The sequence below is a fragment of the Nicotiana tabacum genome, chromosome 4 (genome assembly GCF_000715075.1).
Source record: "Nicotiana tabacum cultivar K326 chromosome 4, ASM71507v2, whole genome shotgun sequence".
Lineage (NCBI taxonomy): Eukaryota > Viridiplantae > Streptophyta > Magnoliopsida > Solanales > Solanaceae > Nicotiana > Nicotiana tabacum.
This window is the reverse complement of record NC_134083.1, coordinates 16,205,964-16,223,667: the sequence shown is the minus strand read 5'-3', so window position 1 is coordinate 16,223,667 and position 17,704 is coordinate 16,205,964. Positions and strand designations below refer to the sequence as shown.

Below are 17,704 nucleotides of genomic sequence, written 5' to 3'. Positions count from 1 at the left end.
TGGAGAAAAGTTCAAATGAATTATTCACAAAGAAACTATTTGGCAAAAAACCTATTCCAACGGAAGGAGATTGCTGATTTGGGCATTCACTAGCTTGCCGTCCGAACTGACTTAGGACAATAAAATTATGATCCAAAAGGAAAGCAATTGCTCTTTTGTGCATGTGGTAGTTCGTACAGATTAAAAACTAGGTCAAACCGAAAATCTATTTACTCCCACGTAAAACTCAACCTTGTAAAAGTTTCAAGTGAACTAAACAACCAAAGCAAATTGACATTCATACACTGATTCTTTCCGTACACTTTATACACAAATTTCACTGCCTACACAATAAATCAAAGAATGGAAGACCTATGGGAAACACATCCACTGGAAAAAAGAAAAATAAGGAAAGCAAAGATAACACTGACAGGGGGAACGGGAAGAGTAGACCAGACCCAAAGAATGAAATGAATATCAAACAGAAGCCCGAAAAAAGAAAAACAGATTCTACTTCGTCGAATGGCGATATACAAGGGGATTTGTGGTTGCTTCACCATGTAATGCTTTCAATAAAGCCAAAAAGTTGAAGAGACTTTCTTCTGAAAACCACTTGAGCTTCCATTTCTGGGGACCCAAGACAGGTTTTCTCTTTACGAGCTTCGTATCCTCGACTACCTTGCCCTCCTTCAATGTAAGAGGGAACTCTGACATGACACCTCCCAAAGTCAGGGTCACACAATAGCAGTCTGTCATTTCAATTACCTGAAAGTTAAAGGAAATCCATCTCATCAGCTTTGTTTCTTTACACCAAACAAAATCTGATTTCTTGTATTCCAAAATATAATTTTTATCAAGGTATCCGAAAAGATTTTCCTTTCTACATTTCTCATCAGGATGGATGGCATTGATGCAAAAATCAGTGTACACGAGCATGCTAGTAAAACCGACTTATATTAATAGCAATATGACCTTAATAAAAAAAGGTTCCATATAAAAACACGAATGATATGAATTATGATATACTCATAGCTCATCAATCAAGGGTTTTTTTCTTTTTTTTTTTTTGGGGGGGGGGGGGGATGGGGATGCTGCTGCTAGATTGATAGAAACAAATGTTCATAAACAAAATAATTACCACTTCAGACACGCCGACAATGGGACAACAAGAGTCCAACGAGAAGTAGGAAGAGCAAGATACACTCTCCGAAAGGGACCCAATTAGGGTTACGTCTTCCATGCACAGAAGCAAATGCCTTTCAAGCACAAATAGTGATCTCCCCAGCCATGGATCCTCTGTCAATGACAAAGAAGTTTCATTATAACCAACAAACCTACATCCAGTAGAAAATTCACTGCAGACGTGTTATCAACCTAAGAAAATCACATTTATGTCGACCAGTAATTATGTACTCCAACGCAAGATGGACAATTGTTTCCTCGTCCAACAACCTCCAAATCTCCCCAACCCCCCAACCCACAACCGAAAAAGGAGGAAACAGGAAAAATGGAAAAAAGAACTGAAACCAAATTACCTACGCTATCAAAGGAGACATAAAGAGAGAACAACAAAAAGGATGCTATTTCTGCTCCCAAAAATAGATGCACGGCTTAGGAGTAAAAAGAGTGTTATTTTTCTGTACCATGGAGGGGACGAGGCAGCATAGATCATCTGTTTAAGCTAAATAATGGACTTTTGCTGCCTACCTAACTAAGTTTCATGTTTCATAACACATTTCTTTTTCTTTCATGTTGATGCTACTTACGGCCATCTTATTTCCGCTGCCAATCAAGTAAAAACTTCTTTGGATAAAGTAAAAAGTATTTGAAGTTATAACGAAACGAAACAGAAATGCTTGCAAACGGGCCACCCTTTCTTTACACCAAGAAAGCCTTACTAACTAAAAACACTTTTAGCTTTGTACAACAGAAGCAGCAACATCTCAATGATGAACTTCTAACAGAACAAGAGCGTAACCTATTCATCAAACAATATGGCTATTCACTTTTTCTTGACATCAGCACTGAAGCTATAAGGACAACTCTCTGTCCATGTTCGACTGCATCAGTATATGGATGAACCATATAGAAAACTGCAAGAGCAACTAGAAATACCTTTAGAACTGTTGCACCAGAACATCACCATTGCATACTGAAGGATGCTCATCTTTAAACCTCCACAAACATGCCTTTCAAACAGATCAGCCTGAACCTGCTCCAAACTGTCATTCAAATTTCCAAAACCAGCACATGATGAAGTGGAAATCAAAGTAGACAGCACAAAACTTGAAAGTTGTCACATAACCAATTTAGACGTACAGAGCCTAGATAGATCACCTTTGCAGAGAAAAATTATTTTCCACCATACGTGAATCAGCAGACACCAATATAGATAAAAGTTCTCTGGAAATGTCTATGCTTCTGGTCACAAAGATGTAGGTTGTTTCACATTCGAAGCACAGTCTACTTAAAAGAAAAATGGAACACAATAAGGTCTTTGGAAAAGTACGAGGCAAGCAAAACAAAAGGAAGTGAAACAGAACCCACAAACCTTATAATGTGGAGTCCCAAACCTACAAAAATCTTTCTCTTCTGTTCAACACCATGACAACCAACTAATTTAAAGCTTGAACCTTCTAAAAGCCAACAGATAAATAATGCTTGTAAGTATGCAGAATCATTTGAGTCTCAAAAGTATAAACAGAAAGAACAAAAACTTCACATCTTGCAAAAAGTTCATACCACAGTAAAGCTAACCTGACCCATCACATGAGTTTTCAAGGAGTAGCACATGTAACTTATGCTCGCTGCTCAAGGTGACAGCAACTTCACTGTAAGTTCAGTAGGACACAGTAAATAATTTGGGAAGAAAACAGTAGCTGAAATAACTAAGGCTTGCAAAAGTATATGCATGGCAGTGCCTAAAAAAAACTACACCACAGAGAAACAATCTCTAGATGATCTCATTGAGGCATATGATATGTTTTAGCCAAACTAGAGTCAATTCCCACATGGCAGAAAACACTGGAAGATTATATCTAGGCATCCCATGATATTTAGCAAAAACACACTCAAACTTTAGATAATATTATCATCCTGCATGGACCAAAATAATTGTAGCTTCTTCATGCAATATCTATCTAGTTTTACTTTTGAGACTTCCTTCCCATGCATGACATACTTTAGAAAACTCTTTCCACCGAGACCAATTGTTTCCTGATGAATCAATAATCATTTCATTTAAGATATGAATCAAGATGTCTCAAAAGTTCCAATATTTTCTCTTTTTTTTCTGTTTTACATAAATGCAAGTTGCAATAATTTTATCACTGAGCTTCTTTCAACTTAGTCCAGTTAAAAGAGCCAACTACACTTGTGCTTGATTCATAAACTTATTTAAGATTTTCCTTCCTTTACAGAAATTAGTATATTTAACCTTCAACAGGAGTTAAAGAATTCCATTTAGCCCTTTTGCGGGCAAGGCAACAGAATTGAACTCCCATAAATAGGTTCACCAGCTTTTATAACCCTCTGTCACATCCTGCAAACTTAGGAACATCCTTCACACCCTTAAAAATGCCATGAATCCTGGAAACCACTGTCTCCAATCCACGAACCACTTCACATTGCAATGAGATAGCTGAGCATTCTTAGGCGAGGGTGTGAAAACTGACAAAGAAGGGTTTTAGAGCAGTGGCAGCTACAAGGGGTTCAAGCTTAGGTTAATATGTTGATACATAATTTTGAAGGAACAAGATGTGCAAGCTGATTATTTGAACACCAGAATTCAGAGAGGAAAACTAAATAATTTTAAGACACAGGGGAAAAGAGCAAAAGAAAGTTTATATATATAGTGGAAATTAGAATTGCCTCCCAAAATTGCCAGCAGTTAACTGACAACCCAAAATTGCCAACAGTTAACTGACAAGCTCATCACCATTTATCAGAAGTTCACATAGTAGACAATTTAAATGTCTGCTGTCCACAAAGCTCTATTCCAGTTAGATTAAAGATTTCAGGAATGTTACATCTACCTTTCAATGCACTGAGATCTTTCCTCTAGAAAACAGTTGCATATAATGTATCTCTGACAAGATTCATCAACTCCAGATTCTGCAGCCTTTTTGCTAAAATAATTCTTAATTAGATTTTCCGGCGCCCATAATGATGGGTTGCTCTTGGCATGAATTTGCCTGCCACAACTATCAAGGGTTATTCTCATCGCACTTTGGCAGGAAGCTCTCTCTGAAGTAAACTGTGCTTCAATCCCCACACCTTCTCGAAAACCATTTATATCTACATCTGATTTTTTGGCTTCTGCTGTCTCATCATCTTCATTTTCCTCGCACAATGAGATTATTCTCCTAGCAGGTTTCCTCCGACGCTTTTTCTTCTCCAACCAATTGACGTCCTGCGTCATAACTAGTTCACTTTCAACACCTTGTCTGTCGGTAGAAAAATGCCCTTGCGAGGAGGAAGCATCTGATGCTCTGACCACCATGCAGTTAGAGTTTCCTTCAACGCCTAAACTTGTTGGGAATCTACAATTTATTCTTATTGGATACAATTTTTCATGGGATACATCCATATGCAGATGAACTGGAGAGCAGCTATCCACAGTCCTCTCTGAGAAGTTGTTGATAGGAGATTGATCAACCAGGGACATTGAGGTCAGTTCAGGGTATTCATCATCACTGCAGCTCGTATCACTATCAGAAGATGCAACTGAGAAGGACTCAGCGGACAGCTGCAGGAATTCTTCTTCCAAGTTTTGGCGTCGATGCAGGATATCCTCCTTGTAATGAGGAGGTGATCCTGTGCTAGCCAAGGATGATTGAGAATCCAAAATATTATCAGTATCAGTAAGTGGTGGAATATTGATCTTGGCACTCATTTTAACACGTCTTTGAATTGAGAAGGATCCAGATTGTGGGAGCATCGTAGTTGGATGTAGAAGCACTTCATTATTTATAGGTCTAAAACTATCCTGAATTCGGCTTCTAGTAATCTCAACGGACTCTCCTGTGTTATTGCGGAAGATTTTGGAAGCTGCTTCACCAATTTGGTTGGGGTACTGAAGCATATTGATATTAGCAGACATCTCTGCAAATGAGTTGTCAGATTCTAGTATATTTGTGCTGCTGTCATCTCTAGAAGCCAGCATAGAGTCGGATAAATATTTTGAGGTCTCTCCGAGCTGTTTTTCTCTAGTCTGTGTCTTAAGTTCGTCATCTCTGTGGTTACTGGAAACAGTCTCTTTGCCTCTAGCAAGACCAACAAAATTGTCAGAAGAGTCATTTATCCAATCTTTGAACTCCTGCAGCCATACATCAGATCTTTCCTTCTTCATATTCTCGATACGGTTCATCAACTCAACTATTTCAGCTTCCTCATCAGAAAGGGCATTCTCCTCCTTGCTTTGGTTGTCGATATCAAGAGACACAGATTCTATATCAGAACAAATAGAAGTATTCTGTTCTTCCGTCTCGATACTAGCAACACGTGAGAGCTTCTTCTGCAATAGGTATATCAAGATGAACTCAGAATTGCTGATGGGTATAGTAAAGCAAATTAGAAATGAGAACCTAAGGAGTTACTGACCCTTTTTGTATTAATACTTCCTTCTATTTTGGCCCCATCTCTTGCCGGTGAATAAAATCCAAAGCTAGCAGGCCGCTTTTGCCTGCTGGCAATGATAATTTGCCGCTGCCATAACTCACTTGTACAGATTTTCTTTTCATCTAGCTCCATCTGTAGTGTGCAATCATGGAAGAAAAAAAATGGGCAAGTCCGAAGACTAAAAGTTAGATGAAGAGGCAGATTCCTCTGTAAACCTCTGAGCAGAGGATGGACAAAAAGAAAATTTAGTAACAGAAACAGACAAGTGATATTGATACATAAAAGATTTCAAACGGACAACTCACCTTCTCTGGATTTGAAAAGAAACTGAACACTTGAGCTCTATACCAACGAGCATAGCACAGAGGATTCCCCTCTAGCCACAAGCTTTGAAGAGATGACAGGCCATCAAGAATTTCCATCTCTAAGAAATTGGAGATTATATTGTATGAAATATCAAGCCCTTGAAGTGACTTCAAATTTTCAATTCCACGCAATGTTGTTAGAGCATTGTTCCTCAACACAAGCTTAACAATGTGACATGAGACCTGCATTTACAAAACCTCTATAAACCAATATGTTGTAAGCATTGTCCCATGTACTTCATACTTGTATAGACTTCACGCAACAGTACAGAAAGTGTGCTGGAACAACAAAAATTATGTCACGTCTATCAACATTGTAGAATTAGCACAGGATAAATAGCAAATAGTACTTCATGAGAGGCTTTTAAGACCAGCTAATTTATGACTAAATATTACTTTGCGCCTCTTACGACTTCGAACCCTCCGAGCAAATGGATATAAGACCAACTTGGCAGAAAAAAAGATCTTTGAGACTATACTCCAGTGACTTACTATCCTTCATCACAGCTAAAGTAGAAAGTTTTTGAACACTATTGATTTAGTTACCAGACCCCACTGTGTGGGATTGCACTGGGTTTGTTGTTGTTGTTTATTGATTTAGCTAAGCCTTTTCTCCTATCCTTTTTCTTCACTCCAGCAATGAGGAGCATGGAGTTTCAGGTAACTAGTCAGATAATTGCCACAAATGCAATTTTACCACGTCATTTAGAGTTGATAGTGCAAGTATTCATGACTGCTCCAAATTTCATTAACTCTGATTGGATCCTCAATCACCATTCTTTGCATGAATATGGGTTGTGCTCGAGAGGCTATGAACTGATTGGTCATCGTAACACTCATACTGCTTGACTTTATGAAGATTCCATTGGATTCTAGAAGCTCGAAGCATTGGTCAGGCACGATTCCAAAACTTAAGAAGTTCTATAATAGTAATGACCAACAAGACGTGAACTTCTTTTCATACTCATAGCAAATATTGTTCTTCGAACAGACAATAAAACATTATTGCATCAAAATCTTTATGCCATATTTACCTCAATAAAGGATGCAACATTTCTCAGGTGATTAAACCCCAGATCCAGATGCTTCAACTTGGTGCATTTGCGCAGATTATCCACTTTGGCAAACTTATTTCTGCTCAAATCAAGAGTTTCAACAGCAGGAAGAAGTTGCAATGACTCATCCATCAGTACCAAGCCATTACGAGCACATGAAATAAATGACAGCTTATTCCAGTGTGGAGAATTCTTTATATCAGCAATTCTACTAGCAAATATATGCCTAAGAGCATCCTGAAATTAATCCAATCAATCACACGGTCAATATGCTTAACAAAGAAAAATATATAGCACGTGTAATTCAATTCACAAGAAAATATATAAACTCACAGTTGAATTATGACATATTAATTTCTCTAAAGTGTGCCTTAATTCCAATAGTCCTCTAGCCGCAGAAGTTGACAGATCACATCCTCTAAGTTCCAAAACTTTAAGTCTACCAAACGGCAAAAGAGACAACGGCGTCGGGTCCCGGGCAGGAGGCGGCAGCACAGAGACAACCTTAAGCGATGTAAGAAGGCGAAGAATCCGGCGAAGCTTCTCGAGCGCACGGTGGTCACCTAAATCGGACACGTAAGCACGCAAATAATCTACAGGGGCTCCTGAAAGAAGACTCTCAAGCTCCAATAAGGCTTCGAGCCTAGAGTGCACGTAATGAAGCCCAATTGGATTCAATTTAAGCACCAAAGTCCCTTCGATCAATGATTCCACATTGTTTTCGACGAATTTTACAAGTGAATCTAAGTATCTATCTCCGGTTACAAGCACCATCTCAAAATTAGGGTTCCGGTGATTTGAATTAATGAGAAAAAGGGGGTTTTGGAGGAATCGAGAGCAGAGAAACGGCCATGGCTGTTGTGTGTGTGTGTCTGTGTGAGAATGAATGACTTTTTGGGAGGGGGGCGGTTTTGAGTTAATGATTGGGTTTAGACCGGTGGGGGTGTGGGTTAGCGAAGCAATTTGCTGGAAGACACGTGGCGTGCTGGAGTGGGACCATTACGCGTTTATCGGACATAATCCTCAAGAGTCAAGTCCAACGCAACTATAATGTAGTACTTCTTCCCTAACCTGTTTGATCGGATACGGAGTTTAAAAAAAATAAAAATTTAAAAATTTATGGTCCTAAGCAATTCAAAAAGAGGCCCGAATTATTTGTGTGGTTATAAAAGCTTCTCATTAAGGGTAGAATTGGAGGTCTAAACTAAATTATTTCTAAAATTAGAAAGGGATCATTCTTTTTAGAACGGACCAAAAAAGAAATAGGTTCACATAAACTGAAACGGAGGAAGAATTTAAATATCCAGCACACGTCGTCCCAATTTCTATGTGGTCAATCACAGGAAATTTCTTCTGAATTACATTAGTGGGATTTAGAGAGGGTAGTTTATACGCAGACCTTACCCCTACTCTGGAATAGAGAGGTTGTTTCCGATAGACTCTCGGCTCAAGCCCTCCAAGAACTCCCCATCTTACTCTTGGGGTGACTCGAACTCACAACCTCTTGGTTGGAAGTGGAGGGTGCTCACCACTAGAGCAACCCACTCTTGTTTATGCTTGATCGAACTCACAATTTTGTACCATGAAAATTGATGTTAATAACCTAAATTGTGAATGTCTATTATTACTCCAAGAAGTTTGCAATCAAATAAATAGCTCGCAAATAGCTTATGCATGCAGTTTTACAAGCAACTCCATCTTACAAGTAGCCTTACAAAAGTCTTGTATCTCATCAAGCATGTTTATTCTCAAAATCGGATAACAATTAAATTTGTAAGTATTTTAAGGATACGCGGATTAATTTGATATAAAATGATAAATTAAGTTACTTTTGAGCAAACAAAGATAAAATAAATTCAAATCACACGAGTAGGATAGTTCCACTCTTAGTGAAATAGTCACCCTCAAGTCGGGCTCACCACGGCCGGCACCAATGAAAAAGAGAGAGAGCTAGTGACACAGCAAATAATGATATATTGCTTTGGTATGCGTGTTACAATGTCCTTCATGAATTATCAGACCCCATTTATATAGTAGGGAGTCCTACTTTAGGTACAATTCTATAAAAGGTAAAAAAATCTTCTAATTAACTGATTGTCGGTTCCTTATCGATACGTGCCGAGATCCCCGCCGTGATATCGGCCAGTCACGGATGTTTTGGCCTTCTGTTGGCTTGCTTGATTGTCCGACAATGTTTTTCGAAATCGTTCGAGGCTAGGACCGATTCTAGAACCATGACCTCGACATTCTCGAGGGCAGGTGTCATGCCCTCGGATTCTAGCTCGGTGGGACTTTTAGCTTGATTTCGGTCCCTTACCACCATGTCTCGAGCCTGGCTTATCTTGTCGGAGGACGGGGTGCACCATGAGCTTTGTTTTACCCGTATATAGATAGTCCCCTTATTTCTCGGAGAGTAAATAACGGAAAACGACATAAGCTTCCGATTCCTACTTCGACACGTCATGGCAGAAACGACAAAAAACCTGAAACGTCTCGTCAATCACGTCATAATGGCATTAAATGCATGTCGGCCGTTGGTTGGCTGTCCCTGGACGTGAAACGTCAACTACTATAAATACCTCGTCTTTTGTTCATTTTCACTTTACATCAAACGTTTTTACCCTCGTACCCTCACGATTTCAATACTCTTTAGCACTTTCACCCCGGTTACTCAAGGTCCTTTTGCAAAAAAAATTACCAGTCTTCTTCTCAAGCCAACAAGTCTAATCCCTCAACTTCCTTTCTTTCTTCATTTTTTCGAGATTTTCCTCCATTTTTACTTTCTAAAGGAATGGCAAAGACTTCCAAAATCGTTCCCCAGAAAGAAACTCATTCTACTTCGCGACCGGCCACTGAGGTCGAGGAGACCGCTCCGGGCGTGGCCGATGATGAACCAGTACCCGAACCCCCATTGAAAATGTTCATCCCCGGGGGATGCTCGATTAACGACAATTTCAAGGTTAAAAATCCTTCCTCCGTACAGGATCGGTGTGAGGAGTTCTCGAGATACATTTGCTCGATTACCGAAGAGGTCCTCCCTGGTCCGAAAAGATTGCAACTGGGCCGATAAAAACATAATGGTCCCCGACCCTCAGGAAGCCATTACCACTCATATCGAGGAATATCTGAGTGTTTACACTTATCCCTTTACATTGAGACCAGTGGACCCGGTCATTATAGATTTCTGTAAGAGATACGAGGTATGCCTCTGCCAAATTCATCCTTCACTGTGGAGGATTGTGATCCTCCTTCGGTTTTTTGTGAACAAAATTGAATCTTGTTGGTTCACTATGGATCACCTACTCCATTTGTACAGTCCCCGAATATTCTGAGGGGGGCTGATAAAGATTGTGGCGGGGCCAGTAAAACCCTATTCTTAAGTATCGATGAGGACCGGGATCGAGGCCGGCAAGGCCGCTTTATTCGAGTGAGGACTTCGGACTTGATTCCGGCTGAATGCAGGCCATTCCTCGAGAAGTGGAATACGTCACGTAAATAGAACTTTCTTTCGAATGTTGATTTTATGTTTACTTCTCTTTTCCTTATTGGTATTCGTGGTGGTATAGACGTCGTTTGGGTCCCAAATGCTGTCCCTCGACTTAAGGAGTGGGTTGAGGGTATCATTTCACAGATGCCCTACTACGAGCGCTCGTGGCGCAAACTCTCGAAGGGTCGTTGGGAGGCCCATTCCCATGATGAGACTTCTTTCCCGAGTAGGTTGTGTTAGGCTTCTTCTTTTAATATCAAGTCCTTATTTTCTTTACTTGTTTTTGCAGGCTTGGCTAAGGATATCGAGCTTAGGCCTCCAGTCGGTGGCGAGGACTTGCTTGTTGAGTCTCCTGCTCCGGGGCAGGCCGGAGAGAGGAAAAGGAGGAGGGCTCCGAGCTCCCCAAGCTCAGAGAAAAAGAAACCGAGAAGGAGGTTGGTTCGCTAGTCAAAAGAAATCTCCATCTACCGAATGCTTGGCTCTGACTCACTCCTACAGCACAGGGACGAACCTGAAGAGAACGAACTTTTAGTGGCCCAAGAGCCATTAGTCCCTGAAGAACGGGCGGTAACCGAGGAGGAAACGATGGAGGCTAACCCCTCTCAGGTTCGCGAGGCCGATACTGTAGTGAGGGGCCGAGAACTATCGAGATGCCGCCTCCGCCACGCCCGGTGTGATATATATTATGGGATCGCCTTCGTTCGCAGACTTAGTGTTCGACGAAGCCCGAACGACGAAGGAGCAATCAAACGAGGGGGCCCACGGAGTGGACGATACCCTTCGTCATTTCTTTGATGGCGTAAACTCGTCCGCCCTGGAGGACTTAACCAGATTGGGTGATTTAGAAGTGCCGAGAAAAATTCCATCCTCGGAGGTTGGCGGGCAGCACTCGGGCCCGAGGTTGGTCAACCGGTTCTCGGCCTCGAGTACGGATCCTAGCCGAAAGCGGTCAATCATGATCACCATTTCGGAGGACATCCGGGTTATTTTTGCCCCACTCGGGGTAGCTAGCTACCTCCAGTGCTTGGTAACCGATGAAGACCGGGATAAAATGAATGAGGTGGATGCCTCATGCCTGTTCAACGAAGCACAACAGGCGCTGAATCGGGTAAGGTGTTACCAAACTTTTTTATTTTACAACTTTAGTTTTTTGACGATCCTAATATCTCTTCTCATATTTGCAGGCCTCGGTGCTTCACTACGAAACCTTCCTTCGGTATCGGGATGATCTAAACCAACTCGAGGCCGAAGTCAAAGAGCTTGCTGAGAAGAGATACACGTACAAACTTCTCAGCGAGCAACATGAAGGAAATGCTAAGAGCCTTCGAGCTTAGTTAAACGCGGCTCGGAAAGAACACGCCGACCTAGTTGAACAGGCAAAAATCTTTGAAGTTAGTGACGATGAGCTAGACACGGTAACTAATGGTGAGAACCCGCAAGTCCAACATAATATTGATCGAATCAACCAACTCCGGGCCGAGATGGATGTAATCAATGTCGAGGCCGAAGAGTGGAAAGTTAAGATGGACTACTTGGCCTCAGAAAAGGAGACTGCCCGAGTGAAATTATTCTCGACGGAGGCCCAACTTCAAGCGACGAGGGAGAAGGCTGAGGCACGGTCCCAGAAAATTGAGGAGCTTCAATCTCAGCTGAGTTCGGTTGTTACCGATCAAGAGACCCTCGCTAAGGAGCTTAAAACGGCCAAGTCAGTGGATGAAATAACCAAGGCCGATGTCGATGAGATGGTATCCTAGTACAAATCCGATGCCGAGGAAGCCCAGGACCGCCTGAAAGACATTGTCGAATATGTGAAGTAGTAGTCCCGAAGGGAGGCCCTCGAAAAAGGTTCATGATCGAGGTTTTGATTTATCGACCGAGATCGAAAGTGCTAAAGGGCTCGAGGCCGAGGCCAAGAAGTTGGCGTATCCCGAGGACGAAGAAGACTCTGAGGGTTCGGGCGGATCCGGGGGCGAAGAAGACCCCGATGGTCCCAGTGATGAGGCGGGCTCCGGCGAAGACCAGACTGTTTATGTGCCTCGTAGATTTCTCATTATTTTTGCACCTTTGTACTTTTTGTTTACGTCGTTTTACCTTTGTAAAGATCTTTATATATATATATATATCTTAAAAAGTATTACAGTGAAGTGTGTTTGTGTGTGTGTGTGTGTGTGTGTGTGTGTATATATATATATATATATATACACACACACACACACACACACACACACAAACACATTTTCCCTTCCACAGTTTTTAAGCATGTTTCCTTTCGGTCTTTTCTTTATGATCGTAAAGATATCGAATGCCTTAGCACGTAATAATTAGGTCTTGTTCGGAGATTCGAACATGCCTTGTTCTCGATATTATTTTGCTTAAGACTTTGGGGGGCTTGGTATGACCGGAAGCTTTCCCCAAAGTACTTAGAATATTTTAGATTACAATTTACCGAGGGTAGCCTTTTAAACTAGTTTAGAAATTTTGAAGGCCTTATAATTTGGTTATGGGTCCCAAACATCTACGAGCCATTCTAGGACGGTCATAGCCTTTCTAGTTTGGGTATTGCCCAGCGGACTTGTTATCCCTAGTCGTCCAGACTTACCCAAGACAATCGTCCCCGGATGGGGATGGCCGTAGCCTTTAAAGTTCGGGCACTGCCTAATAAACTTTTTGCCCCCGTGCTTCGTTATCTCGGGCCGTCCGAACCTGCCTTGGGCGGCAGTCCCCGAGTGAGGTGGCCCTTGGGCTCGACGTCTTTAGGGGACCAAATTTAAGAAAGAAAAAAAAAAAAAATTTAAGGGACAAAATATTTATCTGCAAGGTAGAAACTTCTTTCATTTCTGTGCATAATATACAAGGTTACACATGTGTACAAGCTTTGTGTAAAGGCTCGGGTGGTCTATGTTGGACACGGTTCATTTGACTGTTTGGCCCTTACAGTAAATCCTATCGATCGAGCCTACACTATTCAAGCACAAAGTTTCTTTCCTTGCTAAAATCATTATTCGGAGGTGATGCCCCCCAGTGTTCGAGGCCGATCATAGAGAAGCCTCAGATACTGTTGATGTGATCCTTGACACCGGTTCATAACCGGTCTTCGATTCTAAGTTATCCCGGTCCACTATTACCTCATTAAAAACCTTATCGGAAAATCCATTTGGGACAAAACCGGTTCAAGGAAAAAATAGTGCAATGCATGCTTTCACGCCTAACAATTATATCGTTCTTTGACGGTCACCTGCAAGTGTTAGTCCAAAATGTAAATAAATAAAAGAAATAAATGTGGTCATACCTTAGCAGTAGTATTGTTTCAAGTGAGTTATGTTCCAGTTGTTCGGTAGTCTCTCACCATTCATTGCTCCGAGTTTGTACGATCCTTTTCTAGTGATGTCGATAATCTGATACGGACCTTCCTAGTTCGACCCAAGCTTCCCTTCGTTAGGGTTCTGGGTGCTTCCTTAACACTAAGTCCCCGACATTTAAGTGTCGAAGGTTGGCTCTTCGATTGTAATACCTCTCGATCCGTTGTATTTTAGCGGCCAACCGGATAAGGGCAGCTTCGCGCCTTTCATCTAACAGTTCCACGCTTGTATTCATGGCCTCATCATTTGACTTTTCGGTCACATAGCGGAACCTGAGACTCGGATCTCCCACTTCGACCGATATTAGAGCTTCGGCGTCGTAAACTAACGAGAATGGGGTGGCCTCGGTACTGGACCTCTGAGGTTGTACGGTATGCCCATAGGACTTCGGACAAGATATCTTTCCATTTTCCTTTGGCGTCGGTCAATCTCTTTTTGAGGTTTTGGAGTATGGTTTTATTCGTGGACTCCGCCTACCCATTCCCACTAGGGTGATAGGGTTTTGATAGGATGCTTTTGACCTTATGGTCTTCAAAAAACTTGCTTACTTTGCTGCCGATGAGCTGCTTCCCATTGTCGCACACGATCTCGGCCGGCATTCCGAACCAATATGTGGTCCCAAATGAAATCAATGACTTCTTTCTCCTATTTAGAAAAATAGTCAATCATAAATAATATAAATTGAGCCTTAGCTGGTGCCCGTAGAGAGGGTCGACAATGTCCATCCCCCATTTCATGAACGACCAGGGTGACAAGTAGGGGTGGGCGTTCGGTCAGTTCGGTTCGGTTTGAAGAAATTCGGTTCGGTTATTTGGTTTTCGATTTTGTAAAAGTAGTAACTGAAACCGAAATGAAATAAGTTCTGTTTAGTTCGGTTTTCTAATTTCAGTTAGGTTTATTTCGAATCGGTTTTCGGTTTAAACATTATCATATTGGGCTCCTTCTATGTAATAATAGGACTGACAAATTTGTTGGTTTTTTTCAAAACTTCGAACTTCTTGGAAATACTGTGTTTATTAAAAAAAAAATAGACTAAACTTTGCACATTATTATGGATCATAAAATTCAAACATAGTGTAAATTAAAACTCTGTGTGAAATCCTCCCGGTATACTATCATATATGCTATGGAAGTTTTAATACAGTGAAAGTCTTTAAGATTGAGAAGTTGATAGACTTACTTAATTGGGTTGGATCTTTGATGGATTGGACCTGATAGTATTAATGTATTACCTATGGGCTTAGCCTATATATAACTTAAAAAATATATATGCTAATAATTCGGTTTTTCGGTTAACCAAACTAAATAAATTAATAACCGAAAATCGAACCGAAAAACTGAAATTTTAAAATTTTAAATCGAAACCGATCGAAAAAACCGAATAACCGAAACCGAAATAAAAATATTTTCGGTTCAATCGGTTTCTTCGGTTCTAGCGAAAATATGCACACCCCTAGTGACAAGACCGAATATAGCAGCGCCCCAGGCTGCTGAGTCATCGGGGCATGCCTTTGACACCCATCGCATTTTCGTACTACTCCTTCACGTCCTTTTCCATGTCGATCCAGTAGTAGCCGGCTCTAATTATTTTTCGAACTAATGATTCAGCGCCCGAATGATTTCCACAATTGCCTTTGTGGGCTTCCCTCAGAACATACTCGGTGTCTCCTAGTCCTAGACATACTACGAGTGGGCCATTGAACGTTCTCCGGAACAGGGTACCGTCTTCGGACAAGTTGAACCGGGCCGCCTCGTACGCAGAGTCCTCGATTCCTTAGGGCCCGAGGATAATTTTTCGGTCTTCAGATACTCTATATATGTGTTTCTCTAGTCCTAAGTTAGGCTTGTTGAGTTTATCTCTGCGTGACCTTCTTCCACTACCGATCTCATGAGTTGTACGACTGCCCCCGAGTTGAACTCATCGTCGTCGACCGACGATCCCAAGTTAGCGAGGGCAGTGTCCTCGCTATTTTGATCCTGAGGTACATGTTGTAGAGTCCGCTCCTTGAACCTATGTAACATTACCTATAGTTTATCCAGGTATCTTTGCATTTGTTCCACTCTGACTTTGAATGTCCCATTAACTTGGTTCACCACAAGAAGGGACTCGCACTTAGCTTCGATCACCTCTGCCCCTAAGCTTTTGGCCAGTTCAAGACCTACAATCATGGACTCATACTCGGCGTCATTTTTACTCAATTTTACAGTCCTAATAGATTGTCTAACTATATTACCTATTGGTGGTTTCAATACAATGCCAATTTTGGAACCCTTTGCATTTGAGGCGCCGTACATAAAGAGGGTCCAGATTCTCGAAAAAGTCCTCGAGTTCAAAAGCAACTCTCTTTCGACCTCGGGTATTAGGGCCGGTGTAAAGTCGGCCACGAAGTTTGCCAAAATTTGAGACTTGATGGTGGTCCGGGGCTGATATTCGATATCGAACTCGCTGATCTCAACTGCCCATTTGGTCAATCGTCCCGAGAGCTCGGGTTTATGCATTATGTTTCTCAATAGGTAAGTAGTTACAGCATATATGGGGTGGCATTAAAAGTACGGTTTTTGCTTTCTTGAGGCGCTTAGCAAAGCGAGTGCCAATTTTTCTAGGTGAGGATACCTAGTTTTGGCCTCACGTAGAGTCCTGCTAACATAGTATATTAGAAATTGCGTACCTTTCTCTTCCCGGACCAGGACTCCACTTACCGCTACTTCGGATACTTCTAAGTACAGGTATAACTATTCGCCTGTTTTCGGAGTGTTAAGCAATGGCGGGCTAGAGAGGTACCATTTGAGTTCCTCCAAGGCTTGTTGGCACTCCGGAATCCATGAGAAGCTGTTCTTCTTCTTCAATAGTGAGAAGAACTGATGGCTCTAGTCGGAGGATTTTTAGATGAATCGACCCAAAGTGACTATGCGCCCGGTTAACCTTTGTACGGCCTTGCCATTGTCCACTACGGTAATGTCTTATATGGCCTTGATTTTATCAGGGTTGATCTCGATCCCCCGGTTGGACACCATGAATCTGAGGAATTTCCCGGATTCGACTCCGAATATGCATTTCTCCGTATTCAGCTTCATATTGTACTTCTTCAATATGTTGAAGGTTTCCTACAAATGTTTTAAATGGTCCACTGCTCGTAGGGACTTAACTAACATGTCGTCAATGTAAACCTCCATTGATTTTCCTATTTGTTCTTCGAACATTCGATTTACTAGGCATTGGTAAGTGGCACCGACATGTTTTAGTCCGAATGACATTACGTTATAGCAGTAGGTACCATACTTAGTGATGAATAATGATTTTTCCTAATCGTTCGTGTCCATCCGAATTTGATTGTACCCGGAATAGGCGTCGAGAAAACTGAGGATCTCGTGGTCGGTCGTCGCATCGATCATGCGATCGATGTTGGGCAAAGGGAAAGAGTCCTTGGGGCATGCCTTATTCAAATCTTTATAGTCCACACACATTATTAATTTATTCCCTTTTTTAGGGACTACCACTACTTTGCTAACCAATCCGGGTATTTAACCTCCCGAATGGATCCTATTTTTAGGAGTTTATATACATCGTCTTTGATGAATGCATGCTTGACTTCGGACTGAAGTCTCATTTTCTGTTTGACTGGATGAAACTTCGGGTCCACGCTCAGCTTGTGAGTGGTTGTTTCTGGCGGATCCCTGTCATATCAAGGTAGGACCAAGCGAAACAATCTATGTTAGCTATAAGAAATTGAATGATATAAGCGAAACAATCTATGTTAGCTACAAGCGAAACAATCCCCGTGCCCAGGTATACCTTTTGATCGGGCAAATGCTCGATCAATATGACATGTTCCAGCTCTT

At 41.6% G+C, this 17,704-nt stretch overlaps 1 protein-coding gene across 3 annotated transcripts; it reads right to left on the bottom strand.

Moving 5' to 3' along the window:
• Nucleotides 1–248: 248 nt before the first annotated feature.
• On the bottom strand, nt 249–7,925 carry LOC107771912 (uncharacterized). 3 transcript variants are annotated; one of them, XR_012708539.1, is made up of 11 exons: nt 7,352–7,925; nt 6,998–7,255; nt 5,904–6,146; nt 5,581–5,730; nt 4,014–5,494; nt 2,737–2,810; nt 2,531–2,615; nt 2,317–2,442; nt 2,095–2,191; nt 1,118–1,275; nt 249–744 (listed from the first exon to the last, which is right to left on the bottom strand). XR_012708539.1 is itself a non-coding variant. In XM_016591372.2 (11 exons), exons 1-11 carry the CDS (start codon nt 7,790–7,792, stop codon nt 490–492), a joined length of 3,378 nt encoding a protein of 1,125 aa, XP_016446858.2. In that variant the 5' UTR covers nt 7,793–7,925; the 3' UTR covers nt 249–489. The 3 variants fall into 3 exon arrangements, 2 of the variants coding, with proteins under 2 accessions (XP_016446858.2, XP_016446859.2); XM_016591372.2 differs by having other exon boundaries at nt 2,095–2,201; XM_016591373.2 differs by having other exon boundaries at nt 2,095–2,201; nt 2,531–2,612; nt 7,352–7,924.
• Between the last annotated feature and the right edge of the window lie 9,779 nt (nt 7,926–17,704).

Bases quoted from the DNA above. Each gene is read 5' to 3' on its own strand.
- LOC107771912 (XM_016591372.2), bottom strand. From the start codon at position 7,792: ATGGTGCTTGTAACCGGAGATAGATACTTAGATTCACTTGTAAAATTC. The intron at 2,811-4,013 runs GTAGATGTAACA...CTGAACTTACAG, and splicing joins AGATCTCAGTGCATTGAAAG to TGAAGTTGCTGTCACCTTGA. The intron at 2,616-2,736 runs GTTAGCTTTACT...GTTGGCTTTTAG, and splicing joins AAACTCATGTGATGGGTCAG to AAGGTTCAAGCTTTAAATTA.